The 27,106-nt window shown below is 59.8% G+C and overlaps 1 protein-coding gene across 1 annotated transcript in view; it reads left to right on the forward strand.

Annotated features, from left to right (window-relative positions):
- ANK1 (ankyrin 1) overlaps positions 1 to 27,106 on the forward strand; it is a 62,682-nt gene that overhangs the window by 35,148 nt on the left and 428 nt on the right. The window contains exons 2-42 of the mRNA XM_086627980.1: positions 678 to 779; positions 6,285 to 6,383; positions 7,459 to 7,557; positions 8,257 to 8,355; positions 8,470 to 8,655; positions 8,794 to 8,892; positions 9,454 to 9,552; positions 9,895 to 9,993; positions 10,435 to 10,632; positions 10,722 to 10,820; positions 11,169 to 11,267; positions 11,522 to 11,620; positions 11,811 to 12,008; positions 12,164 to 12,262; positions 12,352 to 12,450; positions 13,520 to 13,717; positions 13,947 to 14,045; positions 14,450 to 14,548; positions 14,863 to 14,961; positions 15,066 to 15,162; positions 15,355 to 15,423; positions 16,618 to 16,717; positions 17,006 to 17,084; positions 17,374 to 17,471; positions 17,560 to 17,784; positions 18,200 to 18,354; positions 18,517 to 18,728; positions 18,849 to 19,053; positions 19,239 to 19,335; positions 19,633 to 19,861; positions 20,039 to 20,164; positions 20,250 to 20,369; positions 20,588 to 20,672; positions 20,920 to 20,994; positions 21,592 to 21,723; positions 21,899 to 22,045; positions 23,607 to 24,159; positions 24,808 to 25,066; positions 25,898 to 26,185; positions 26,366 to 26,449; positions 26,735 to 26,793. Coding sequence (XP_086484106.1) covers positions 678 to 779; positions 6,285 to 6,383; positions 7,459 to 7,557; positions 8,257 to 8,355; positions 8,470 to 8,655; positions 8,794 to 8,892; positions 9,454 to 9,552; positions 9,895 to 9,993; positions 10,435 to 10,632; positions 10,722 to 10,820; positions 11,169 to 11,267; positions 11,522 to 11,620; positions 11,811 to 12,008; positions 12,164 to 12,262; positions 12,352 to 12,450; positions 13,520 to 13,717; positions 13,947 to 14,045; positions 14,450 to 14,548; positions 14,863 to 14,961; positions 15,066 to 15,162; positions 15,355 to 15,423; positions 16,618 to 16,717; positions 17,006 to 17,084; positions 17,374 to 17,471; positions 17,560 to 17,784; positions 18,200 to 18,354; positions 18,517 to 18,728; positions 18,849 to 19,053; positions 19,239 to 19,335; positions 19,633 to 19,861; positions 20,039 to 20,164; positions 20,250 to 20,369; positions 20,588 to 20,672; positions 20,920 to 20,994; positions 21,592 to 21,723; positions 21,899 to 22,045; positions 23,607 to 24,159; positions 24,808 to 25,066; positions 25,898 to 26,185; positions 26,366 to 26,449; positions 26,735 to 26,793 — 5,762 coding nt within the window. The remainder of the gene's footprint in view (positions 1 to 677; positions 780 to 6,284; positions 6,384 to 7,458; positions 7,558 to 8,256; positions 8,356 to 8,469; positions 8,656 to 8,793; positions 8,893 to 9,453; positions 9,553 to 9,894; positions 9,994 to 10,434; positions 10,633 to 10,721; positions 10,821 to 11,168; positions 11,268 to 11,521; positions 11,621 to 11,810; positions 12,009 to 12,163; positions 12,263 to 12,351; positions 12,451 to 13,519; positions 13,718 to 13,946; positions 14,046 to 14,449; positions 14,549 to 14,862; positions 14,962 to 15,065; positions 15,163 to 15,354; positions 15,424 to 16,617; positions 16,718 to 17,005; positions 17,085 to 17,373; positions 17,472 to 17,559; positions 17,785 to 18,199; positions 18,355 to 18,516; positions 18,729 to 18,848; positions 19,054 to 19,238; positions 19,336 to 19,632; positions 19,862 to 20,038; positions 20,165 to 20,249; positions 20,370 to 20,587; positions 20,673 to 20,919; positions 20,995 to 21,591; positions 21,724 to 21,898; positions 22,046 to 23,606; positions 24,160 to 24,807; positions 25,067 to 25,897; positions 26,186 to 26,365; positions 26,450 to 26,734; positions 26,794 to 27,106) is intronic.

Genomic DNA, 27,106 nt, shown 5'->3' on the forward strand with positions numbered 1-27,106 from the left:
CAAGGTCCCAGCCTCACAGAGCCATGCCACTGCATTTCCACCCTGTTTTGCTCCAGCTTCTGGGGAGCCATCCCATGGTTTTCATTTGCTGCCTTACACTGCTAAATAGCATTGCTTGAAGTGTCACTGTGCCTTGCCCGGGGTGGCTGTGTGTCAGCAGTGCAGGGAGGCATTGTCGTGTTTCTGTCGGAAGAGAGTTGCGACTCGCCTGGCTGCAGAGTGCTCGGCCGGGATCAGCATCCCTGGTGCTGGTTCTTGGACTCGCTGCTGCAAACAGAAACAGCAGTTTCTGGAGGACAGCAGGGGTGGGCTCACCACAGCTGCAGTCTCTCAGCCAGGACACAGAGCATTTCCTGGGCCAAGAGAGCTGCCATGGCTGCAGGAGTCCCTGTAGAGCTCCTCCCTACCCTGCCCGCAGCGCTGGGACAAGCTGCAGACCTCGTGTGGCTCCTGCCCTGTCGTCTGGATGCTCTCTGCTCTAAGGCCAGGTCCCAGCCCTGCTTCTCTCTGTCTGATCTGGGGTGGCTCAGTCTCTCCCAGCGGTTCCACTGTGACTCACGCAGCCCCTGCCTTCTGTGTGGTCATGTTCTCTGCAACCGAGTGAAGGACTGGCCCTGTACTGGTGATGGGGGAGAGCAAGGGGACTCTGTCTCATGCTTTTTGTTTTTTTCCCCAAGGCCGATGCTGCAACCAGTTTCTTGAGAGCTGCAAGATCCGGGAATCTGGACAAAGCCTTGGATCACCTCAGGAATGGGGTAGATATTAACACCTGTAACCAGGTAGGTGAAACTCACAGGGCTTCTGGTACCATCTCTAGTCCATGTGAAAACGTGCCATGCGGTGGCTCCCCTGGGCCTAGTGACTGTCACTGCACCCTTCCTTACAGTGCTCCCGTGAGATGGAGGCAGGGATGTTCCCCATGGTTCCCCATGATTGGGAGCACCTGCCCTGATCCCACAGTCTTACCTGCCACAGAGCCAGCTTATAGTTGGCTGGTAGTAAGTTGCCTGGCAGAGGAAGTTTAAAAACTTTGTGAGAGAGGCTGCTGTTCCTGACCCCACTGCCATCCCAAGCCTGATGTGCCTGGCTCCTGATGGAGCAGCTGGGGGTGAGACGAAAGAGTTGCTGTGTTAGGTAGAGTGCAATGGCAACTTTGCTGCACGGAAGTCGTTTCCTGGGGGCGATCTGCTCTGCAAAGGCATTGTGCAGTCTCCGGGCACACGTCTCCAGAGCAGTGGCATGCCCAGCAGAGGGATCTGTGCACACCACCCTGGCAAAGTACAGTGGGGGATCCCTGGGGTGCAGAGTTGATCCTGGCAGACCCCGTTTTCCTCTTGCCTGTGCCACTCCCTGCCAGGCTCTGCAACCTGCAGCCCCCTGTTCCTGCCTGTGCCAGGAAGCTGTCACAGGAGCTCCTAACCAGAATTGAGCTCAGGGGAGAGGCCACGCAGGGCAGACTGCAGCATGAGAGCTGTCCCTTGCTGAGGAGGTGTCCAGAGCTGAGCTGGGGAGGAAAATGCCTGACCAGGAGGCACATCTGGACCAGCTGTCTTTGGGACAGGGAGGGCAGCAACAGCTATAAAGATCTGAGAGCCTGGCAATACTGGCTGGAGCATAGCAAAGGGCATTAACAGTGAGCAGAGAGGGAGATCTGAGGCTCCCGTAGGGTGACAAGCAACTGGGACAGCTGGAAGGGGCTCAGCTGCTTATCAGAGGGCAGAGCAGATAGCTGTGAGGAGTGTAGCACAGTGGCTGGGGCGTTGCAGGAATCTCTCTTGGGGATATTCCCCTTGCCTGCAATGCTCAGGCTTTCCGTCAGGTTTCCAGAAGCTGCAGCTGAACACAAGCAGGGGATGTTTGAAAAATGCGATCTCGGTGCCTTGGGAGGTGTTGGGCAGGTGAAGCCCCTCCCAGGCCAGAGCAGAGACAGGTCTGCCCCACGGAGGGAGAGCTGTGGGCACAGAGGAATTGTTTGCACATAATCAACAGAACATTTTGTATCTCTGTAGCTGCCGATTGCAAGTGGCTCAGCCTGAATTGGGGTTGGTGCTGCAGGGAGAGACTCAGGGGCTTGGGCCAAGCAGGGGGGACAGACAGACTGCACTGTTGGCTGCTTTCCAGAGCAGTAGTGGTGCTGGGGAGGCAGGTAGCACAAATATGTATTCATCTGGTTCAGTATCAAGTCCCAAACCAAGTGAAGTTCAGACCTGCTGGTCTGTGCGCTGCAGAGGCCAGTGCCGTTACTGCAGACTGGTTGCCCCAGGAAATGTCACCATCTCCTTTTCTTTGCTGACCAATGGTACCATGCAGGGCTGCTGGGCTTCTGCAGGCCCCTGGGGCACACTGCAGCTTGCATTCTCCTTGCTGGGACACTAGGTGAGGTTTGGGGAAAGGTCAGGAGATGCTCATTTTGTTCATCACAGTACTCTCTGGATTATTAGCTCATAATCAGCATCCGGATACTCTGAGAGACTTCTGTCCTGGAGCTGTGTGTGGACATAAGGGATTTAGATCAGAGAGTTCTTGTAGAGACAAGACAGAAAATTTTCAGTTTGAGTCCTTTGAAGATGGGCCTTTCCATGGGGTCTTGTTGGTGGGTTAGAGGCTCTGATCCCGTAATCATTTTGGAGATGTACAGGGTTTGAGGAGGAGAGGCCACATGACATGTGCTTAGCACTGGGCTTGCAGGACTTGGCTTGCGCTCGGTGCTGAGCAGGTCACATGTTTGCACCTGATGGGATCTTCCAGGTTGCTGTGCTTCATTTCAAAATTTGGCCCAGTCATTAAACCCAGCAGCTGCTCCCTTAGTCTCTCCTGGGGGGCCAGAAGCCCCTGTGATTGAGCCGCAGCAGCGGGCCAGTCGCTGGAAGCAGTCACACTGCTCCTGCTTCCAAACACTGAGCTACACGTGAGCAGAGACAAACAGGTGTTTAGTGCACCACTGCGCCCTTACAGACCTCTGGGAAAGCGAGTCGCAAGGAGCAGGGAGATCTTGCTGCTCCGTGTCGCTCTCCTCTCCGGAAGGACTGGGGATGCTGCTGTGTGTGGCATGTCCCTGTGTGCCCTGTGTGTGCAGAGCTGGAGCAGGGCCTGGCAGGGAAATCATCTTACTTTGCCTGTTCACAGGAGGCTCAGAGAATCCTCTCCTGCCAGTTCCTAGGGGTGTCCGGAGGAGAGGGCAAGAGCAGATGGGGCTGTGTCTGGTGGCTCTGGCTGGTGCCTTCAGAGGTGGGAAACCACACGCAGAGCCGCAGCTCTCCGCTCATTTCTGACGACAAGTCTAAATGCAGAGGGGGGATTTCTGTGTCCACTGCTCCAGTGCAGAGGAATGTGTGGTTCTGGAGAGGGCTCTGCAAAGAATTAACAGGGAGACCCAGCCACGAGCTAAAGATGATGGCTTTGACTTTCTTCCTCACCCAGAGAGACAGTCTGTCGTCAGCTGTCTCCACTGACTGGCTGCAAGTCCTGTTTCCAGACAGATTTCTGGTGCTGGTGAGGAGATCTAACACCCTGACAAGGAAGGAGCACGCGGCTACAGCAGTATGAGGCCTTTCTTTCAGTGATGTCTTTGCACTGGTTCCTGCCGTCTCCCTGAGGTTAGATGGCACTTTGGGGTTTCCTTCTGAGGAATATCAGACCTGTGGGAAAGGTCCAACCTCACATGTCCTGTATAAAATAAGGAGGGATATATGTGGTCAGACCTATCCCACAGGCCCTGTATTCTTGCTCAAGTGCAGAGACCTTGACATGCCATCTGATCTTCATCCCGCCACTTTCATCCCCTTCGTTGCTGCCATCTACATCAGTGTCTTCATCACCCTCCGCTCTCATGTTTCTAATTCCCGCATGCTCCCATCTCATCCCTGAGGAGCTGGAGGCCTGAGCAGGAGCACACCTTGCTGCCACAGCAGGGCACGGCGCTGTGCGGGCACGGAGATGCCAGGAGATGGTCCCTTTGGGGTGGGCAGTCACCATCCTGACGGGCAGTCCCGGGCAGGGCCCCGCTCTGGTGTCAGCTAAGTACCAAGTCCTGTCCTTTGTGTTTTTCCACAGGGCTGTGTTTGTCACACTGACAGCTGGCAACTGGGATTTCTGGGAAGCGTTTGCTGCGCTTAATGGGGGGAGTACAGCACCTTTAAAATTAAGCACATCGTGTGGCAGTTTTGGGTCAGATGAGCTGTCAAGCCAAAGCAAATGTGCAGAACAGCCTTTGTTGTTCCTGGAGCAGAGATACCAATGGGCCGCTGGGAAACAATCTTCTGCAAACGTTGTTCTAATTGCTGTAAGGCCAGAGAATAACGATTCCTCACAGGTTTTCAGCATTCAGGAGGTTATTTATGAATCCCCTGCATAAAAAGGCATGCGCTGCGGAGAGCAGCTGAGCAGCTGTGGTCTTGTACTCCAGGTGTTTGTTGCATGAGTGTAACTGAGAAAAAGTGCATGTGTCAGTGGCCACATACCAAAATGTGAGCTCGCGAAGGTGGGGGTGTCCATCGGTGACCATCGGCATGTGGGTGCGTAGGTGCCTTAGCCAAAGAAGCTGGGCTTGACTGGGCAATGGGCTCAGCGTGGCTGGTCCTGGCTGGGGAGTGTTTCCTTTCAGTGTCTCTGTTCTGTGGGTGTTGCAGCATTCCCGCTTTGTTTTCCCTTGGAAGCAGGTCTTTTGTGCTGGAGGCTCATGGGGACTTGGGAGTTGGTGTGCTGAGGAAGCCTGTAGATTTTTAGTTTTTTGCTCTTTGTGCTGTAGTCAGAGTTGAGCAAAAGGATCTGTGACTTTTCGACGAGGGTCCTGGATAGCTGGTGCTTTGAGTGAGAGTGAGTGGGAAACCTCTTTCCAGTATGATAACACTCTTGAAGCTGTTCTAAGTTTAACTGGAGTGTTGATGGCTAGAACTGGAGCCTCCCCGGGCATTTTCTGCTCCCCTACCTATATTTAGGTGGGGATGAAGCAATTCTGTGAAGTGACCTTCCAGTACTCTACAGGAGCTGAAACAGATGGTTGCGAGGTGAAATACTTGGGCAGGACTGTGTGCCTCCGGGGAGCTGGCATCATTCTGCCACGTGACAGCATTGCGTAGGGGTGAGTAAACATAGTGCATCCACCTTGGAGAAGTGAGGGACAAGGGAAGTTTACCTTATGGGGGAAAAGTGACATCTGAAATTGCCTGCAAGTATTTAACCTCTTTGCCAGCAAATATCCCAGCCCTTTTGCTTGCAGCTGGGAGGCAGAAGAAGGTGTCAGCAATAATGAAGCAGAAGCTGTCTTAGCAGCCTGTAGGGTGCTGACTGTCCTGACACCTCCTGACCACCCGGGGATGCCAGCAGGGCACTGGCGAGCCCTGTGCTCCTGGTGAGCCCTGTGCTCCTGGTGCTCCGGTGCCATGTGTGGGAAAAAGGCGAGTGACACTGGGGCGCATGCAGAGATGTTCCTGGGAAGTCACTTCAGTTGTTTGGGAGCTTTCTAGAACTGGTAGAGCTTAGCAGTGGCACAGCCAACACTTTCTCTGCACCCTTAGCTGCAGCTGAGCTCTGTGGGAGCAAAGCCGACCCTCTCCTGAGCACGGGCTGCAGGACTGGGCTGGTGGTGGGCAGTCTGCAAAGCCAGGAGGAACCAGCTGCTGGACTGGAAGCTCCTGAACTGTTGTGAATTAAATTTTGCTGCTGCTTGATAAAATCATTGTCCCAGGCAGAGCTTTTCACTGCACTTCTGTCTGTGTACGTTAAAGGTTTTTGTGTGCACTTACACAGCAGCTCTGGCCCATCCTTACTCTGGGCCATACACAAAACTCAACTCTGCGCTTTAGGTTTGAAAAGTCTGACTGTGGGCAGGTGGTCACAGTAAGGGGCACTCCAATGAAAGTTACTTAAGCAAAGACAGGAGTTGACATCAGGGATATGTCATGAGCAGGGAGGACTCAAACAGTGCCTGTGGTGCCATATGCACACATGCTGAGCTGCAGTGCCACTCATCTGTAGGAAATCATCTACGGGGGCTGCATGTTTTGCTCATGGAGAAACCTCCAGCATTAGTCAGCAACTCAGCATTCAGCTGCGTGCGGTCGGCCTGGCAGCATGGAGCTAACCATGACTGTCGAGCTGCATGCCAGCGCAGGGCTTGAGGGCAAGGCAGTGACTCCTGCACCCGCCGACCTGGACCTTCTCCAGAGTGAGCCAAGTGCCCACAGTCGTGTCTGCAGAGGAGCTCAGAGTAGAGGGTTCCCCAGAGAGCCCCAGTCCCCACCAGCAGGATACTAATGCCCCTCTCCCACCTTTGCTCCCTTCAGAATGGGCTGAACGCCTTGCACCTGGCCTCCAAGGAGGGCCACGTGAAAATGGTGGTGGAGCTGCTGCACAAGGAGATCGTCTTGGAGACAACCACCAAGGTGAGGACAAGGGAGTCTAGTCACAGTAGTCACAACTCCACACCCTGCCATTGCTGCCAGACACCAGCAGGAGCTGTGCAGTGAATCACACTGTTTGCTTTCAGCCGTGGAACGGCTGTGCTGGGGCAGTGCTGGGGCTGGGCTCTGACTTCAGCACAGTCAACGCTGTGCTAGGCACCTCGGGGGGGGTGGAGGTTCCTCTACACACATACCTCTGCCCTGTGGGGACCACGGAGACCACTGCGAGCTCAAGGCGGGAGTAGCAGAAGCCACGACACGTGGTAGTGCTGTCTTTACTAACCTCCTGGCACTGGCTGCTGGCTCAGGGCAGCCCTTGCTGCCCCGGGGCAGCCCCTGCGTGCTGCAGCACTGAGACGGCCGTGGTACCGTTGTCGCAAGCCTGGAGAGCTCTGGTGCTCTGTGAAGAACATATTGTTCTCTCCTTGCATCGTGACAACGGGCTGTGGCTCTTGCTTGGTGGGAAGCAAGACCACGGCGCAAGCAAGCAGGGCTGAGAAACGAGCAGCCCGCAGCCCTGTCGGGAGGTCTGTGAGAGCAGGAGGGGGCCCGGCTCACCACCTCTGCGGTGCTCTGGCAAGGCTCGGGGCGTGGAGCAGAGTCTGGCGTTCTGCCGCACCACCCAAAAGTACAAGTCAGAAGAGCCTGTGTCTGCGTTTTCCAGCCTGTTTATCATCCCTTAGCTCTGCCGGGATGTCTTGGCTACCACGGCACACGCTGCAGTTTTGCCTGAAGACTGCCAGCTCAGCTCCCCCAGCCTCCCTCCCTTCTCCATCTCTCCGTGCTGGAGGTACACAGAGCCTGACAATGCACACAGCTTTTGCTGCCAGTAACTTCATGGGAGAGATGAAATCACTCTCTTCCCTAGCCAGAAAATGTCAGGGGTAACTGCCTGATCTACAGCAGGGATGGGGCATGGAGCAAGGGCCACATGACCCCACAGGCTTCCCCTGGCCAGCTGCTCCTTTTGCACCTGTGTTAGCACGTGTCAGGCCCATCTTTCCCCAGGATCCTGGGATGCTCCAGCCCCTGAGCGCTGCCATGTGGTGTCTTTCAGAAGGGAAACACAGCCCTGCATATCGCTGCCCTGGCTGGACAACAGGACGTGGTCCGGGAGCTGGTGAACTACGGGGCCAACGTCAATGCACAGTCACAGGTAGAGGGACCTGGGCTGGGGTGGGAAAAGCACCCAGCATGCATGGTGGTGTCCTCATGGTGGGAACTGTTCCCAGCGTGGGCACTCCAGCAGCCCTTTACAGTTTCTCTCTAGTCCTGCTTAGAGGCAAGGACTGCTCTGCCAGACTCCTGAAAGATGAGTGTGTGACTGGTGAGGAGAGAGTCTTGAGGGATATGGGGAGACCAGCGTGGTCTCTCTGCTGGGGGAGTCCATGGCAGCACACAGAGGCACGTTCAACGTGTCCTGGGAGGACTCATGGCCAATGGCTCCTTGGCACAGCCACGAGGTCTCCAGCACCTCTGCAGCTCTGCACACTGTGCTGCCTTTGTCCTCTGTCTTGGGCCTGGTGGTGCTGCAAGCTCTTGAGCTTTTGCCCGACAGGAGAAACGTCCCTGAAGCAAAGGAGAGTAGTGGCAGTGAGTGGAAGGCAGTGTCTCCTGGGTTGACTGTTGCTGTGAGGCGTCCCCTGGTTCTTTCTGGATGTGGGGAGCCTCGGACTCCAGCTTTCTATGACTGCTGCACCATTGCTAGTTTTTCGCTTTTCCCCACTCACACTGTGTGTGCTTTTGCCCCAGTTCAGTGAGCTGGGGGTGTGGGTGTTGATGGTCTCTAAGTCTGCAAGGAGCCTGAGAAACTTGAGGAAGAGTTGTGCTGATGTGCACGGCCCTGTGTTTGCAGAAAGGCTTCACACCCCTCTACATGGCAGCACAGGAAAACCACCTGGAAGTTGTCAAGTTCTTGCTGGAAAATGGAGCCAACCAGAATGTAGCCACAGAGGTGAGATTCTTAGGGAGGACCCTTGGGCCCTGCTTGTTGGGGCTGCTCTTGGTTTGTGCCAGGTGTTGCCATGGCTCTTCGGCTCTCCCCCTCTCACCTGCCTCTCCTTGGTAGGACGGCTTCACACCACTAGCTGTGGCTCTGCAGCAAGGGCATGAGAACGTGGTTGCTCACCTTATCAACTATGGGACAAAGGGTAAGGTCCGCCTGCCTGCCCTGCACATTGCAGCCCGCAACGATGACACTCGCACAGCTGCCGTGCTGCTGCAGAATGACCCCAATGCTGACGTTCTCTCCAAGGTGTGTGGCTTTCCCATCCTGTCTCTGGGAGCTTTCCCAAATTCCCAGGGAGAACAGCAGCTTTGTATGCTGTATTTATCCATCCTTTCAGCAGGGAGCATGTGTCTGGCTGGGCTGATCCCTCCTTCTTTCCCCTAGACTGGATTTACCCCCTTGCACATTGCAGCCCACTACGAGAATCTCAGTGTGGCCCAGTTACTGCTGAACCGTGGAGCCAGTGTCAACTTCACACCCCAGGTGAGTGCAAAGTCAGAAGGCTACTGGGGCTGGTACTGCTGCAGCACCAGAGGAGGATGCAGCGGCTGCCGGGGTATGCTGTTGAGGTGGGACCGTGCAGAAGGTAGCACACTGATACACGTCTGGGGAGCGGCCGTTAATAACCAGCATGGGCCTTTTCTACTACGTCTCCACTCTGACGGATTTAGCCATGCATCCCTGGAAGCCCTTGGGACCTTGTGTCCAGGCTGAGGGAAAGCTGATGCTGTTGCTGCAGGGCAGAGCTGATAGACCCTGCAGTTGGCGTGCCTCTTCCAGTCCCATGGTACAGCCAAATCCATGAGCTGGTGCTTTCCTGCAAGCTCTGTGCAGCTTTTGTCCACAGCCTTTAGCTGCAGGCAGGAGCAGGTGCTCACCCTCTCTCCCAGCCCTGTGAAACAGGCTGTTCCTCAGCACCGTCCCTGCGCAGGGATTTAGCTCTCCCCTGCCCTCTGTCCTTTGTTCACCCCATGCCTCCTTGCAGCCCCACGGGGCAAAGAGAAGGGGTTGCTCCCTCTAACAGACTGCCATTCCTTCTGTCAGAATGGGATCACTCCCCTGCACATAGCCTCCCGCCGAGGCAACATCATCATGGTACGGCTGCTGCTGGACCGCGGGGCCCAGATAGAGACGAGGACCAAGGTGAGACTGCTTCTGAATCACCAGCAAGTGCATGAGCTGTCTCCCTCCCCGAGCTCCGGGGAGCCCTGCTGTGTTGTGCTACCCAGCGCATACCCTGAGAACGTCTTGCTGGGTGTGCGAGGGGAGGTCCCTGGGGCACTAAGGGGATGGACCAGCTTTTTCGCTGGTGCACGTAGAGGTGAGAGGAGGCTGCGTGGCTGCAGCAGGTGTGCCCTGGGGTCTGAGGGCAGGCTCAGTTTTGCCGTATTTTGCAAACAAGTCCAAAGTCCCTGTTACCCTCCTGCCTGAGGGGAGCCCTGCCCTTCCTTGCCCATGCTCAGCCCTCGAACCGTCTCTCCCCAGGATGAGCTGACCCCTCTCCACTGTGCAGCTCGCAACGGACATGTGCGAATTGCAGAGATCCTGCTGGACCACGGGGCTCCCATTCAAGCCAAAACCAAGGTACCTGGGGACTCCATGGGGCTGTGCTTGGTGTCAGGTCCCAGGGCAGCACGGGTGGGTAACAAGCTGTACACAATTGCTGGATGACACCCATGGCTGGGCTGGTGCCGAGCTTTTGGCCTGCCAAGGAGTGAGGAGCTTCCTGACCTCCTCCTTGGCCCCAGTGGGAGCCCCTTCTCTGAGGGCTGCATGCTCCAGAGGGACCAGCCCTGAGAGGGGGGTGGCCTGGGGACATCCTGCCCTATAGCAGCAGCTCTTCAGGCCCTGCCCTCTGCTCAGCCTTGCTCCCCTGTAAGTCTCGGTGAGGGAGTTTGAGGCTCTCTCTGGTAGCACCCTGGGGAACGTGCCATTTCTTCTGTCCCTGAGCTGTGGCTTGGCCAGCAAGGCAGGGGTTGGGTGGGATGCCCAGTCCCCTCCTGAGGCCCCACTCCGCGGTTGCAGAACGGCTTGTCGCCGATCCACATGGCAGCGCAGGGCGACCACCTGGACTGCGTGCGCCTGCTCCTGCAGTACAGCGCCGAGATCGATGACATCACCCACGACCACCTCACGCCGCTGCACGTGGCCGCCCACTGCGGGCATCACCGGGTCGCCAAGCTGCTGGTGGAGAAGGGGGCCAAGCCTAACTCCCGAGCCCTGGTCAGTGAGGAGGCGCAGGCAGGGCTGGGGCAGGGGAGAGGGAGAGGGAGAGTGTTCTCACAAATGACTGTCCATCTGTCCGTCTGCAGAACGGCTTCACGCCCCTCCATATCGCCTGCAAGAAGAACCACATCCGGGTGATGGAGCTGCTGCTGAAGACGGGTGCCTCGATTGATGCCGTCACAGAGGTAGGTGGGCTGCAGCCCAGCCCCAGCTCTCCTGCTGCTCTCCTGCTGCATCAGTGGAGCGACTTCCCCGCTGCCTCTGCTGGTCCCCAGGCGCCGCCTTCTTTGTGGCTTAGAGCTCTTTGCAGCTCAGTGCCTGTTGAGCCTGGCAGTGTCGCCCCACAGTCTGCTCCCCACAGGGCAGGGAGGCTGGAGAGGAGGCAGCAGCTCACCGGGCTGCTGGGGCCAGGTCGGGCACCCGGAGTTTGCCTCCACTGGAACATGTCCTGGGGAGGGGGAGGAAGGGGCAGGAAGAGATGTTGGCAATGCCATCAGCCCCCATCTTGGCTCCTCGCCCCTTTCTTTCTGCAGTCTGGGCTGACCCCCCTACACGTGGCTGCCTTCATGGGGCATCTGCCCATTGTCAAGACCCTACTGCAGCGCGGAGCCTCTCCTAATGTGTCCAATGTGGTGAGTCCCACCCTGGCTGGGGCTGTGGGATCTTGGCATGGCGGGGTCCAGCAGGCGGTGGGGATTGCCCAAGCCCTGCTCTCTCTGCTCTCCTGAGCAATCCCTGGTGCCTCCTGCTTTGTGCTGGTGGGAGAAACTGGTAGGGGCCAGAAAAGGCTGTGGGAACTGCTCTTCTGTGCTCAGATCAGAGGAACGACTGCAAGAAGGCATATCCCCTCCTACGGCCTCACCACTTTATCCTGTCCTTGGTGCAGAAAGTAGAGACGCCTCTACACATGGCAGCCAGAGCTGGGCACACAGAGGTGGCAAAGTACCTGCTGCAGAACAAAGCCAAAGCCAATGCCAAGGCCAAGGTAGGTGCAGAGAACCTATGTGATAGTCCAGTCCTCGGAACAGCTGATGCTGGTTTCTTCACTGTCACCTGTCCAGAGCCCGGCCTGCCAGGGGCTGTGCAACAGCAGGAGCAGGGCCAGGGCCCCTTCAGCACAGCGAGCAAGGGACTGATCCAGGTCTGCCAAAAGAGCTTCTCTGCCTCCCTCACAGGACGACCAGACGCCTCTGCACTGCGCTGCGCGCATCGGCCACACTGGCATGGTCAAACTCCTGCTGGAGAACAATGCCAACCCCAACCTGGCCACAACAGCAGGGCATATGCCACTGCATGTCACCGCCCGGGAGGGACATGTGGACACGGCCCTGGCGCTGCTGGAGAAGGGGGCCTCACAGACCTGCATGACCAAGGTAGGCTGCTGTGGCCACTGCCACCAACGGCGTGACCCAGCTGGGCCAAGGCTGGGCAGCTGGTGGCACAGCGTCCCTGTCACAGGACAGCAGCATGCGCCAGTGCTCTCCTTCTCATCCCTGTACACCCTGTGATGGGCTGCCTTTCTCCTCAGAAAGGATTTACCCCTCTCCACGTTGCAGCCAAGTATGGGAAGGTGGATGTGGCAGAGCTGCTGCTGGCACGTGACGCTCACCCCAATGCAGCAGGGAAGGTGAGTGGTGCTCCTGTGGCAGTGGGAGGAATGTTGTGGTATGAGGAGAGGCTCTGACTCACCTGGCTGTGCCCTCTCCCCCTCCCCAGAATGGCCTGACCCCGCTGCACGTGGCTGTGCACCACAACAACCTGGAGATCGTCAAGCTGCTGCTTCCCACGGGGAGCTCCCCACACAGCTCAGCCTGGGTAAGACTGGACCGGGTGTCCCTGGGGATGTGGGTACGTGTCATGTGTCCAATGCATGCCAGCCTGTGGCCAGCGTTGCCCCTCTGCCCTGACACTTAGGGGGTGTACAAGGGACTGATCACCGCCAGCCACTCTCCACGCCTGCTGCTCGTGGCTGCCCACCCCTTGCCCCAGCACGTGGGGCAGGCAGGGGTGCCAGCTGTGTCAGGGATAGTCCCTGCTGGCAGCGTGGTGACTGCTGCCTGGGGACGGGTTTCCATGGCAAGCCCTGTGGAGCAGCGCTGCAGTCTGACAGTTTGGGAAGCCACACACGAATGTTTGCATGCAGCTGTGAAGCAGTGGGTCAGAAAACCCACACGTTCGTGAGAGCCGCCCCGCTCTGCCTGAGCACGGGGAGCATCTCCCCAAAGAGCAGACCAGCAGCCTCGGTTTCCACATTGTTTGCAGACGCTGCATCCTCAGAACAGACAAGTGGCTGCTGGTGCCGACCCTCCCCATCTGGCACTGCCCTCTGCCCCTGGCTACTGGCAGACTCGCTGGGCAGGCATCGGGAGCAGCCGGTACCAGCGCCAATCCGCCGTTGGTCTGCGTCACCAACAGCCTGCTTGTCGCCCCAGGCAGCGGGTGTCTGCCAGCTGCTTCGCTCCTGCAGCGTGGCAGCAAAGGCAGTGCTCTGCCGGAATACTAATCCTGCATATTGCAAGCTTTGCTCCACACCTCAGCCAGACACGTTCTAGGAGGTGTCTGTCTGCCCTGGCTGCTCACAGCTCCATGTTGCTGATACTGCTGTAGAAATTCGTGTGGAAAACTCCAGGACAGCAGATACCAGTTGAACCTGAAGCAGGTGGTCTTTGAAACCCCTGTGCTGTCTTGGCTGGAAGGGTGGGATTTGACCTGGGCATCCAGGCTAGCTGCTGTCAGGGAGGTGTTCGGGTGTAAACCTGCGTTCCTGAGCGCTAGAGGTGACTAGGAAGGGCAGACCTGGCCTGGAGAGGCGAGGGGGCCCCTTCCGTCCCTGGCGGTCTGCATAGCAGGGACCGAGTGCTGCAATGAGCCTCTCTCCCTGCAGAACGGGTACACCCCCCTGCACATTGCTGCCAGGCAGAACCAGATGGAGGTGGCCAGTAGCTTGCTGCAGTATGGCGCTTCTGCGAATGCGGAGTCTGTGCAAGGAGTCACCCCCCTACACCTGGCTTCCCAGGAGGGTCATGCAGACATGGTGGCACTGCTTTTCTCCAAACAAGGCAATGGCGACCTAGGCAACAAGGTAGGCTGTGCCGGCATGTCCTGCCGGGCTGGAGGCAAACACCCTGGTGGGCAGCAGCAGACAGGGTGGTAGTCCAGGCCCTGGTGCCTCCCTGCATTTGCATAGCAGTGCACTGGCCAACAGCACAGTGTCAGTCAGTTCACCAGGTTGGAGACCTGACGTGAGAGTCTCTGCTGGTAGAGCTGCAGTGATGGCATTGCCACTGTGCTGAGATCTCTTCTCTTTGCAGAGTGGCCTGACTCCTCTCCATCTGGTGGCCCAAGAGGGGCACGTGCTGGTTGCTGATGTTCTGGTGAAACACGGAGTCACTGTGGACGCAACAACCAGGGTAAAGTAGTGTGTTGACCATGGCTGTGGTGAAAAACGTGGGGGAGATACCTCTAGGCGGGCTCCAGGAGGAGCATTGATTTTCTTTTTCTTTGTGCAAGAGTCTCGTCTCTCACAGGCATCCTTACCATCTTGTCTGTGTCTTGGGGACTCTTCCTCCTCTTCACCCCCACCTCCCTGGAGAAGTGATTCTTGCCTGCTCCCACAGCTCACACCTGTACCCCTGGGCACAACGTGGTGTGCTCTGCAGTGTGCCCTCTGCCCTGAGTCCTGGGCTCTCGGGCAGCACCCACACGCGTGCCCCATCGTTCATCCATGGAGGCTTGCCCGTGGGATGAGCGTACCCAAGCCAGAAAGGTGGGAGATAATATTGAGGGCAGACTGAGACCTGATCTTGTCTTTCAGATGGGCTATACCCCACTGCACGTGGCCAGCCACTATGGGAACATCAAGCTGGTGAAGTTTTTGCTACAGCACCAGGCTGATGTCAATGCCAAGACTAAGGTACAGAGATGTCATGTGCTCCAAGGACCCTTCTGCCCTGGGCAACAGGGTGCAGGTTGATGGGAAGCGCTTAGCCTCCCTCCCTGCTCCCACTTCCCCCCACCCCACGTTGCTCCAAGCTGTCCTGTCTCTGAAGCCGCTATAGTCTAGCTACAGCCTCGGGCAAGTGCTGGGTTCTGCACAGCCCTTTGCTCACCTGGGGAAGGAGGGAGCTGCCCTCATGCTCCGGGCACGAAGCACAGGGTGAGACCTGGTGGCATTTCTGGGGCAGCAGACTCAGAACTGACGGCAGCACCCTCCGTGCTCCCCTGCAGCTTGGCTACACCCCTCTGCACCAGGCGGCACAGCAGGGCCACACGGACGTGGTGACGCTGCTGCTGAAGCACGGCGCCTCTCCCAACGAGATCAGCACAGTGAGTACGGCGCTCGCCCGCACCCCCACGCCCCGTGGCAAGCTCAGGCGCCTGCCCGGGCTGCCCTGTGGCTGCTGCTGACCCAGTGCTTCCTCCATGCACAGAACGGCACCACTCCTCTGGCCATTGCAAGGCGACTTGGCTACATCTCTGTCACAGATGTGCTCAAGATTGTCACTGAGGAGACCGACATCCCGGTGAGTCCCCGGAGTCTGGGCCCAGGACCCTGTGGAGCAGGGCTGGGACTGGGAGCAGCCAGGCTAAGGCCACTGAGCACAGCTGGGCAGGGCCAGCACTGGCGGCTGGGTGCCTAGCCTGGCATGGGGATGGGGCTACCAGGGGCTGCGCAGTGAAGGGCCGGCCTCTGACACTGCGCTTTGCTCCAGCAGTCAGCCAGTGACAAGCACCGCATGAGCTTCCCAGAGACTGTGGACGAGATTTTGGATGTGTCAGAGGATGAAGGTGAGGGGCCAGACCTGGGTCTCACCATCCGAGATCTACCGGTGGGGCCAGTGTGGCCAGCAGCAGCCCCAGGGATGGGCACTGGCCTTCCTGTCAGCTGGGGTGGGGGAACTGCCTGGCCCCACTTGTGGTCTTGCAGAGAGGATGAGGGGGGCCCACCAGACTCCTGGGGTGGCACCTCCTGGCTTGGGTGCTTCCCTGTGCTATGCAGGAGGGATATGCCTGGATTTCTCCATGGTCCCATGGCCCAGGGACAGTGTGCAGAGATCCCTTGGGCATGCAGAGCCCCACACTGTGTCCTGCTCCGTGGGGTGGTTCCAGCTTAGCTGCAGCTGGTCCACTCCTGCTCCCTCCCACCGAGACCTCACCTTTGCCTCTTCTTACTTTGCAGGCACTGCTCATGTCACAGTAATGGGTATGAAATGTGTTCCCCTGCCCAGCTCAATGGCCCATTTCACCCCATGGCCACTAACCATCCGCACGCCACATCCGTCTGCTGAGCCTTGCTGCTGAGCTGGTGCTGCCCAGCGCAGGCCCTGCCATCCCACCCTGCCCATCTGTGTCCATGCTGCTTGCTGTGGTGTGACTGCATGAACGGGGCTGCCCCCGCTGCAAGGGAGCCCCAGCTCCCTGTCGGCCCCAGGCCCTGTCCCCAGGAGGCGGAAGGGGCTGGTTCTGTAACACGCTCTGGTGCTCCTCCAGGACCACCCTGTACCATCCTGAGCAGGGCAGGGATGAACCTGAGTGCTTGAGGGTCTCCATGCTGCTCCAGTCGCCTCCCCATCACTGGTGCTCTCCCTTCTTTGGGAGGTGCTGGAATCCCTCCCGTAGGGTGAACTCCTTAGCAGGCGTTAATTGGGCCAGCAGGCAACACTGGCTGGGCTCGTGCCTCCAAGGGGGTGCACGGCGGCAGGGTGTCCCCAGCAGGCTCTGCTCTGTGGTAAAGCAGCCAAGGCTCCTGGCAGCTGCCACAGCTCCTGTCCCACTGACCTCGCACTGCCGGCAGACCCCGTTGGGCAGAGGGCAAAGCCACTCTGAGACTGGCTGAGACCCAGAGGACAAGTGTGTGCAGCCAGCAGTGGGAGCAAAGATGGTCCCTGGTTCCAGCCCTGACGAGGGATAGGGCAAGGGCTGGGCATCCGTGCTCCCTTGTCCTTTTGCTTCTCTGCATGCTGAGCCCGCTCTTGGTTTCAGAGGAGGAACTGATCGCACCAAAGCCCAGGACACCTGATCCCAGGGACCAGGAGGGCAAGAGGGAGATGCTGGAGTTTGCGACCACGACACTGGAGCAAACGTAAGGGGCCCTGGGTGGTAGGGAGGAAGTGGGTGCAGGGCACAGGGCCAGCCTGGTGCTGGGCTGGGATGCCAGTGGGTCAGGGACGTCTCTGGGTGAGGAATGGATCACTGTGCCCCATCAGCTACCCCAGCAGGCAAAGGTAGTCAGTGTTGCTCCTGCACCAGGACATAAGTCTGCTGCCGAGTTTGCCTTTGTCCAGTGGCCTCAGGACTCCCTGGGGACAGCCAGGGGCTGAGGGGCCCAGGCCTGCCAACTTCAGCGGCTGTCACTGCCCTCTCCTGCCAGGGAGGAGTCTCCAGCTGTCCTGCAGGTCCCCTGCATCCCACCTGAGACCGTGGTGACCAGAGCAGAGGAGACCGAGCAGGTAGGACCTGTGGAGACAGAAGCTGAGCAAGTCAGCGGGCTGCATGTGCCCTCGGTGTCCCCGCAGGAGGTGAGCATGAGACACAGCCTGCCACTGGCCCCTCCAGGCATCCCCTGCCCGGGTGGAACACCCCCATCACCACAAAGCCAAAACGTGGGCTGGGTGGTGGGGATGGACCTGGTGGTATGGGACTGCCCAGGGAGGCTTGTGAGACTCTGGAGGAGTGAGTAGGCTCAGCACCCCCAAATAGGACCCTGTGCCCACGGGGGCTCTTCCCTGCCTTGCACAGCCCTCTAAGGAATTTGACGAGGACTCCCTGATCCCCAGCAGCCCCGCAACCGAGACCTCGGACAACATCAGCCCGGTGGCTAGCCCCGTGCACACAGGGTGAGTGCCCAGCCCCTGCAGCACATGCACGCTCTGTGCATGAGCCAGCTGCGGGGTGCCCACCTGGCCCTGCCTCTGCCTGCTCCAGGTTCCTGGTGAGCTTCATGGTGGACGCCCGCGGAGGCTCCATGCGGGGCAGCCGGCACCACGGACTGCGCGTGGTCATTCCGCCCCGCGCCTGTGCGGCACCGACCCGCATCACCTGCCGCCTGGTGAAGCCCCAAAAGCTGCCCGCGCCCCCGACGCTGGCTGAGGAGGAGGGTCTGGCCAGCCGAATCATCGCCCTCGGGCCCGCCGGCGCCCAGTTCCTCAGGTGAGCCTGGCTGGGAACGGAGCAGATGGGGATGCCTGTAGTGGGGCTGTCCCTCAGGACTGGGATGGATCTGATCTCCTCTGGAGTCTCTGCCAGCTGGGGCAAGACCTCTGCCCATCTCTGCTTCTGAGGGTCTAGTGCAGGAGAGATCCTGCCTCTGGGCACGTGCAGCGTGGTTCTGGGTGGGTCATTCCAGCATAACGGAGCAGTGGTTGTGCTGTGGTGGGAAAAACCTTGACCAGCATGGTCGTGCCAGGTGCAGAGCCCCATTCTCGGAGAGAGGGGTGTGAGCAGTGCTGCCTTCCTCCTCTGGCAGCCGTACAGCGTGGGCAGGTGCTCTGTCCAGGGCTGCCTTGCTGCCCACGTGTCCGGCAGCAGCACGTGGGTGCAAGCACCCTTCCTCTCCTGTCTGCAGCCCCGTCATTGTGGAGATCCCACACTTTGCCTCCTATGGGCGCAGAGACCGCGAGCTGGTGGTCTTGCGCAACGAGAATGGCTCTGTCTGGAAGGAGCACCACAACCGCTACGACGAGAGCTACATGGAGCAGCTACTCAACGGCATGGATGAGGGTGAGCGTGTTGGCAGGCGCAGGCTCAGCTCCATGGGGTTCCCGCAGGCAGGACTGCAGCGGGCGTGGGTGGTGGGGTGGAACCGAGTGTGGCATGGAAGGAGTGGTGGGTGACAGCCATGGGCTTGGCACATGTGTGCTGATGGCCATGCTGCCCTTGCAGAGCTGGAGAGCCTGGAGGAGCTGGAGAAGAAGAGGGTCTGTCGCATCATCACCACAGACTTCCCTCTCTACTTCGTGGTCATGTCTCGGATTCGCCAGGACTGCGATGAGATTGGCCCCAGGGGAGGGTGTTTGAAAAGCACGCTGGTGCCCATGGTGCAGGCCACCTTCCCAGATGCTGCCGTCACCAAGGGAGTGAGCCTTGCCCTGCAGGTGAGCCCAGGAGAGCCCGGCCAGGGGCCACGGGCGCCTACCGGCAGGGGTGGCAACGGACCAGGCTGTGCCCCAGCCAGGGGCAGCCAGCCCTGACACCTATGCTCATGCTGCCCGCAGGCCCAGCCCGTGCCCGATGAGCTGGTGACTAAGCTGCTGGGGAACCAAGCGACCTTCAGCCCTATTGTCACGGTGGAGCCGCGCCGGAGGAAGTTCCACCGCCCCATTGGCCTCCGCATCCCACTGCCACCGTCCTGGAAGGATAATCCCCGAGACAGCGGCGAGGGTGACACCACCAGCCTGCGCCTGCTCTGCAGTGTGACTGGTGAGGCTGCCAGCCCCTGCCCTGCAGGCGGGTGCTGTCTGGTGGGCACAGGCAGGGCCACCTGACTGGGCTGCAGCTACCGGGAGATATGGGCAGGTCGTGGTGGTGGACAGAGCGGATGCCTGGGGGATGCAGACCCCAGGCTTACGGAAAGGCAGGGTGCTCACCTTTGCTTTCTGCTGCAGGAGGGACAGCCCAAGCCCAGTGGGAAGACATAACAGGCACCACAAAACTGGTCTATGAAAACGAGTGTGCCAACTTTACCACCAATGTGTCTGCCAGGTGAGTCCTGGGAGACTGTGTGCTCATCAGGGAACATGTGCTGCTCCGCGAGTGCCCCTGTGCCAGGAGCAGCCTCCGGCCTCTGTGCTCGCTGCGGTGCTGCCCCGTTCCCACAGGCAGGGCTGTTACCTCCAGACTTGAGACCACCGTGGGTCCCCGTCACGGGTGGGGGGCTGCTGCTGTACCCAGGGCTCCTGGGGCACCTTCTGTGGTGGGATTTGCTGCTGAGGAGGGGGCAACTCTCCTGGTGCTGCCAGGGAAGCTGCCTGACAGCGCCTCAGCCCAGCCCTCCCACAGGTTCTGGCTGGCCGACTGCCCACGCACGGCTGAGGCCGTGCACTTTGCCACCATGCTGTACAAGGAGCTGACGGCTGTGCCCTACATGGCCAAGTTCGTGGTGTTTGCCAAGATGAACGATGCACGGGAAGGCCGGCTGCGCTGCTACTGCATGACTGATGACAAGGTGGACAAGACTCTAGAGCAGCATGAAAACTTCACTGAGGTGGCCCGCAGCAGGGACATCGAGGTTTGTCCCCAGCAACGTGAGCGAGGGACAGCAGGGAGAGCTGCCCAAGCAAGGGGAGGCTAATGCCAGTGGAGGAGCCTGGCCCTGGCCTGGAGAGGGGAGTTGAGATTGCCCCTGTCCAGAGGCACAGGGAGGCAGCTCCGTGCAGGGTCTGAGTCTGTGTCTGCTCCCTGCCAGGTGGTGGAGGGGATGCCGTTGCACGTCGAGCTTTCGGGGAACCTGGTGCCTGTCAAGAAGGCCACTCAGCCCCGCACCTTCCTCTTCCAGTCCTTCCGGGAGAACCGCCTCACCATCCCTATCAAGGTAATGGCAGAGGGCCGGGCTGGGCTGCACGCGGAGCCCCTGCGCCTGCCCCGTGCCAGCCACCTCACCCGCTCTTGGTGCTCAGGTTCGGGACAGCAGCCGGGAAGCCAGTGGCTCCCTGTCTTTCTTGCGCAAGGCCATGAAGTACGAGGACCTTCAGCATGTGCTCTGCCACCTGAACATCAGCATCCCGCCCTGCGCCAAGGTCAGTGCCGGGGCTCCAGCAGCTCTGGGTGGGAGCAGGGGGGGGCTGTCCCTCCTCCAGGCGGAGGAGGCAGCCCTCGCTGTCAGCTTTTCTTCCTCAGCTGCTCCATGTGGCCATGTCATGCCGCTCTGGGGCTGTTAAGGAAGCAGTGGTGCCAGGGCAGAGCTGCTGCCCTCTTTCCAAGCTAGTGACGCCCTGGTTTGTCCCCAATCGCACAGGGAAGTGGCAGTGAGGAGCGGAGGAGGACACTGACGCCATTGTCTCTGCGGGAGCGTTACAGCGTCCTAAGTGAGACCAGCTTCGGTACGCAGCCTGCTGGGACTGTTGGAGCCCTCTCACCACCTGTGCTTGGAGCACCCAAGCCCAATGGACAAGCCGGGCTGGCTCTGTTGTACTGCTTGTGGCAGCTTCCCTCTCCCCGAGGGTGTCCTCGGTCCTGCCGCAGAGCAGTGCCGTGCCTGCAGGACCGCCACAGCAGCATCCCTTTCCCCCCACCACTCTGGTGCTGGATCCTGCACTGCTGAAGCTGTGACTCCCTCTTCTCCTCCAGGCTCTCTGAGCAGCACAGACAAAGCAGACCAGAAGATGGTTGACATAGCAGAACAGCTGGGCCTCAGCTGGGCTGGTGAGTCCACACCTGACAGCTCTGAGGATGCACAACACTCCTCGGAAAGCTGACACTTAGGAAGGCTGAAAACATGCTGCAGAGCGGAGTGGATATGCTTTACACTGCCCCAAGAGCTGGGCCCTGGTGCAGGTGGTATGGCTGCAGTCTGCACTGGCTCCTCCGGCAGGCTGGCCTCCTCCCAGCACTTCTGTTGAACTGGGAGCGTACCGTGGCAGTGAAATGAACCTTCTTGCAGCTGTGTGCGTTCACAGGCACAGATGCCAAGCTAGGGATTTGTTCCAAGTCATACATATTGCTGCTGTTTGTGGAGGTCCAGTGCTGTCGTTGCAGCCAGACACCCAATGGCAGTACCTGCGCGACTCCTTGGTGTGAGACACTGCTGCACTGGTCACAGCCAGCCTGAGCACACGGGCTTCAGCCTCTGCCCCATCCCAGCTCCTGCTCCTGCATATTCTGCCACATTCAGTTGCACGTGATGTGGGAGACTTGGTGCTGGGTCTGGCTGAGCCCTTCACAACATCCCTGCCCTTCTTGGCTTGGGAGCTGTTGGAGGGCACTGGAGGGCATAATGCTCAGATGTGGTGTCTCCCCCAGAGCTGGCGCGTGAGCTGCAGTTTGGAGTGGATGACATCAACAGGATACGTGTGGAGAACCCCAACTCCCTGCTGGAGCAGAGCATGGCCTTACTCAACCTCTGGGTCAGCCGCGAGGGCAAGAGCGTCAAGAGTGAGTACAGCATGGAGGTGGCAAGGCTGGCTGCGCAGAGCAGCACGTGCGTGTCTGGGGGTCCCTAGCTGGTGTTACACCGCAGGTTCATGCATGCTTGCCCACCCAGGGGGTGTCTGGGGCATGGCTGTGTTCTCCCAGCAAACGGTTTGCTGACACTGGCTTCCCCCTGTAGTGGAGAGTCTGTACACGGCGCTGAGGAACATCGACCGCAGCGAGATCGTCAGCTCGCTGGAGGGCTCCGGCCGGCAGAGCCGCAGCCTGAAGGGCAGCTGGCGCTACACGGACAGAGACTACTCCCTCTCACCATCTCAGATGAATGGTGAGTCCTGGCTTCTGGCAGTGGCTGCAGGAGGGCCCCTGCGGCAGAGACTGTGCAGGGCTGATGTGTTGCCTGGCCAGGGTGCGCTCGTGGCGTGCTGGCAGCTCAGTGGGCACAGGGCATTGCCAACAGATGTGACCTCCTCACTGGGACTTGTGCTGCAGGAAGCTTGGCCCTGCCACACTGCCTCCTCGGAAGGGCTCCAGGCAGGGAGGCACATGTTCCTCCTTCTGACGTGCCAGTGAGAGGTGCCTCTGGCTGTGCCAGCTGAGCGGTGGTGTGCCTGGGCGCAGGAACGCAGCCGGGTCAGCTGCAGTGTGTGCCAGCGGGGAGCCGGCACAGCGTGTGCTGCTGCAGCCCCGCGCCGCGGTGCTGTCTGCGTAGCTCTGGCTCATCGTGCTCTCCCTCTCTGTCTCTCTCCGGTTCTGCTCTCTCAAACATGCCACCTAGTGCCATCAGCTGCCGGCACTCCTGTGGGTCACTTCTTGTCACCTCTCTTCGCTAAGCTCATCCTGACCTCTCCTTCTCTCATCTTCCTCTACTGCCTGCCTCACTGTCTCCAGCTCAGCTGAACCCTCTGGGAGCCGCCTCCCGGTCCAGCGACCGCATGTCACCAGCGACTGCCCCTCTCACAGCTCTTGTTCCCGCAGGCACCCACCCCAGGCCCTCTGCTCTGGCGCTGCCCTCTGCTCCTTCCCTGACTGCCTGCGCTGCTTGCTGCCCACCAGGCACCTGCACAGCGTGCTGTGCCCTGTCTGTGCCAGGGGTCCCAGCTGCGCCCCATGCCTCGGCTGTGGCTAACAATCCCTGGCTGCATGAGAGCAGAATGGGTTCTCTGATCATCTCTAGGGGTGGAAGAGGGGTTAGTGGCCTGGAGCTGAAAAAGGCTTGGCAAAGCCATCTATGTGGGTGGGAATGCCCGGCGCGGCTTTAGCCCGTTCTGTGTGCCCAGGCTGTGCACATGGCCCTCAGTGATGTGCACATGACAACTGCTCGAAACCCCGGGGACACCAACAGAGGTGTAGGGCCCTGGCTGCATCCCACAGGGCCTCGGGGCTGCATGACATGTACCAGGGCCATCCTTCCCTGCTCATGGTAGTGCTTCCAGCCTACTCCTCTTTGCTGTGGAGAGGGGTTGACTCTGGGAATCCATGCCTGTCAGACTTGGCCACCTGAACTCCAGGCTGACCGTCAGCCAGCCGGTGCTGGGTGGGAGCTGTTGGCAGGGACCTGGGGGCTGATGGAGCGAGGTAGCAAAGAGGGCACTGTATCCTGCAGTGTGGTGGGGCATCGTGTGGACCCCGGGGAGCAGACAGCCTGAGGGCCTGACCAGACCAGCTCCAGGACTCGAGGGAAGACATGGCAGCACTTGCAGGGACTGTGCAAAGGCAGCAGCTGCTGTGAATGCAGCCCTGCTCAGCCCAGCCACTGGGGTCTGTGGCATGACCATTGCTGTCCTTGGGGCAGGCTCCTTCCTGGAGGCTGTTTTCCTTCTCACCCCGCTGTGCTTGCGTGTGCGTGAGAGGGCTGCTGGAGATGTTGCCTCTGTCTGCCCATATAGGTTATGCTTCGCTGCAGGACGAGCTGCTGTCCCCCGCCTCCCTGCATTACACGCTGCCATCCCCGCTGCGTGCCGACCAGTACTGGAATGAGGTGGCCGTCATGGATGCCATCCCCATGGCTGCCACCGAGCAGGACGCCCTGATGGAGATGTCCGACATGCAGGTGTGGTCCTCGGGGCTCACCCCCTCGCTGGTGACTGCTGAGGACTCCTCTCTGGAGTGCAGCAAGGCCGAGGACTCGGATGCCACAAGTGAAGGCCGGTTCCCGGGGCAGCTTCTAGCAGATGCACATGGCCCAGACCACATGGGCTCTATGGACCTGGTTGAGGATGACACAGTGGACTCAGATGCCATGAATGGTCTGATTGACCTTCTAGAACAGGAGGAGGGGCAGAGGCCAGAGGGGAAGATGCCAGCCGGTGATTGCCAGCCAGGGACCAAGGAGCAAGACACGGAGAGTGAAGTCTCTTTTGTTTCAGTTCAGCAGAAGGTGCAAGCCAGGATCACAGCATCACCTACCATTAGCCACGTTGTGGAGAAGAGCACAGACAGGTACTGCAGCCTGGGGCACTGGGGTGGCTGTGGGAGGGGAGCAGAGCTGCTTCACCAGCTATTGCCCTGTGCTGGGCCAGCTGCAAGAATGTCCCAGCTTTGCTTGCTTCTCTGCTGGTCCTCCAGCTCTGGAGCCTGGGCATCCCCAGCAGACAGAGCAATGACCTGGGCCACACGCCTTGCACCTCTCTGGAGATGCTCTGAGGGGGCTCCTTGCAGAGCACCTGGGAGGGACCCTAGACAGACAGACAGGCCCTGCATGCAGGTCTTGCTTATCAGAGCCATCCCAGTCTGGGCTGCATCCTCCCATGCTTCCATTGGCACTGGTCCTGTGAGGTCCTGGCAGAGCCCAGCGGTGCTCCGCAGCATTGCTTTAGACCCTCGCAGCCTGGCTGTGAGGCTGAGGGGTGGGCAGGGAGCGTGGCAGGGAACAGGTCTGCGCCCTTTGTGCATCTGCGTTTTGTGCTGCTTGTGCCAGGCGCCCGGCAGCGCCGTGAGCTGGGGAGCCTGGTACCTGGCGGGGTGCAGGCTGTGCCAGCGTGCTGCCAGAGGTAGGCTGCTGCGCAGGGTGCAGCACTCCATGGCAAAGCTGACTGCCTCTCTCTCTCTGTCTCTCTCTCCCTGTCCCTGTCCCTCTCCGGTGCCCAGGCTGAGGGACTGGAGTGCAGAAGGCTCCTTTATCTCCTGCCTACAGGACCTGACAGCGGGCTCCTGGCAGGAAGGGGTCACCCGAAGGCTGCTCCCGACGCATACCACAGCCTCCGGCACACAGGGCCAGGAGCAAGAGCAGGTCCTGGTGCCGGCCGTGGAGCTGATGCGGGTCAGTTCCGCAGAGGACAGCGACTGGCAGCCCCAGCACCCCACAGGCGGCTGGCAGGAGGAGGCAGACAGCCGCTTCTTTGGCCAGGTGAGGGTAAGAGCAGGGGGACGTGGCCCCGCAGGAGGTGGATACCCTATGGACAGCCCTTTCCTGAGCCTACCGCAAGGCCATGGGCAGGCTGGTGCTAGCAGAGGCACAAGTCTCCTGGCGCGCTTCCAGCCCCCTGCCCCTGGGGGTGCCTCTCAGCCCAGAATAGCCTGCTGTACTCGATACCTGAGCTCTTGCTCTCCATTTATAACCCAGCTAGCCTCTTTGCTCACGTCCTTATTGAGTATCTGCCCTGGCTGCCAGCCCAGCAGCCTGCTGGAGCCAGATATGGAGCTGGTCTGGGGGCCAGGCTGGGTGGTGGGCATCCTGCCATGGCCACAGAGAGCCAGCAGGTACAAGGGGAGGGCAAAAGCCTTTCCCTGGTGGGGGCATGCACAGCCATCCCAGCAGCACGGCCACGCTCAGAGGTGATGTCTCAGCTCTGCAGTGTGTCTCTCGAGTCACGCGTGATTCCAGGGACACCCCACGCCCCTGGCTGCGCCCGGGGCTGCATTCATCCCGTGATGCTGCCCTCCCACCACAGCCAGGACGGGTTGTTGGCGAGGTGACAGAACGGGGACAGGGCTATCCCGGTTACCGCCCGGCTGGGAACGGGTGGTGCTGTCGCAGTCCGGCCCCGTGACTTTGGCAGAGGCTGTGAGCGCAAAGGACACCCCACCTGCCTGCTCCCTTCTCGCCGCCCACAGCCAGCTGCACCGCGGCAGCTAGGGTTACAGCAGTCCTCCCGCAGAGCCGGGGCACCGCGCTGCGCAGGCTGCAGACCCGCAGGGCTGCTCCTGCCCCGGGGCTTTGACCGTCCCAGCAGGATAGCATGGCTGGCCTCTGAGCAGCGGGCCCAGAGCCGCGGGGCATGTGTGCCGCTGCGCCTGCCAGGACAGGATGTGGGCTTTCCTGGCCCAGCTGGTGATCGCCCTGGTGCTGCTGGCCTTCTTCCTGGTCAGCTGCCAGAACGTCATGCACATCATCAGGGGCTCTGTCCGCTTCCTGCTCAAACACGCCCACCACGAGCTGGACAAGGAGCTCGGGGAGAGCCAGGGGCTGGCGGACGACGAGGAGGCTCTCTCCACCAGGGTTGTCCGCCGGCGTGTCCTTGTGAAGGTAATGAGCAGGGAGCTGAGAGACCGGCCCTGAGCAGATGCAGAGGAGAGCAGTAAAAGGACGGGGCAGGGTGGGAGACAGAGGCTGTGGGGTGCATGTCAGGTGTACTGTTCTGCCTGCAAAGGGCTCCCCTCACCCCCCCCCCGCTGAAATGCCCTGCTGTCTGTTCTGTCGGTGCAGGGAAACGAAGTCCTTCATCTCCCTGGAGAGCAGGTGACTGAGGAGCAGTTCACAGATGATCAAGGCAATATCATCACCAAGAAGGTGAGTGACCAAGGGCATGGTGCGGGCAAAGGCATGCTGCAGCCTTTCTCCTCTGCCCAGCTGCCCTGCCCATCCTTGCTCCTGCCTGCTCTTCCCTGCAGCCCAGAAGCCCGTGCGGGGCTGCCGCACCCCACCATGTTTGGTTATGGTCATGGTACTTGTCTGTCCAGACCCTGCGCGTGGGACAGAGGCTGCATGCCATGTGTGGTTCAGGGCTGAGGGGATGAGGGGGGAGGCATGGTGCTTGGGGGTAGCTGCGATGCCCATCCATGCGGATCTCCACAGGTCATCCGGAAGGTGGTCCGTCGGCTGGGCCCTGGTGACACAGATGACAGGCAGGAGCAGGAGCTGATTCTAGAGGGCTCCCTGCAGAAGCCCCAAGACCTGGAGGCTGAGGACGATCACTTCATGAAATACTCCATCCTGCACCGGGATGGTCTGGGGGCCAAGGTACAGTGTGGCTTATAGCCCTGCCTTGCAGGCACCTTGGCCGGGGCCAGCACTGTCTCTACAGGACTTGCAGACTCTGGGGCTCCACCACCCTCTATCCTTTCTTCTGCCCTGCTTTCCTCTTCTGTTTCTCCTCTAAGGCTTCCAGGGGCAGCTCTTACCTGCTGCACCAGTATTCTTGCTGTGTCTTCTGCCAACTGACTTTGC

This window comes from Tauraco erythrolophus, chromosome 29 (assembly GCF_009769465.1).
Source record: "Tauraco erythrolophus isolate bTauEry1 chromosome 29, bTauEry1.pri, whole genome shotgun sequence".
NCBI classification, from domain to species: domain Eukaryota; kingdom Metazoa; phylum Chordata; class Aves; order Musophagiformes; family Musophagidae; genus Tauraco; species Tauraco erythrolophus.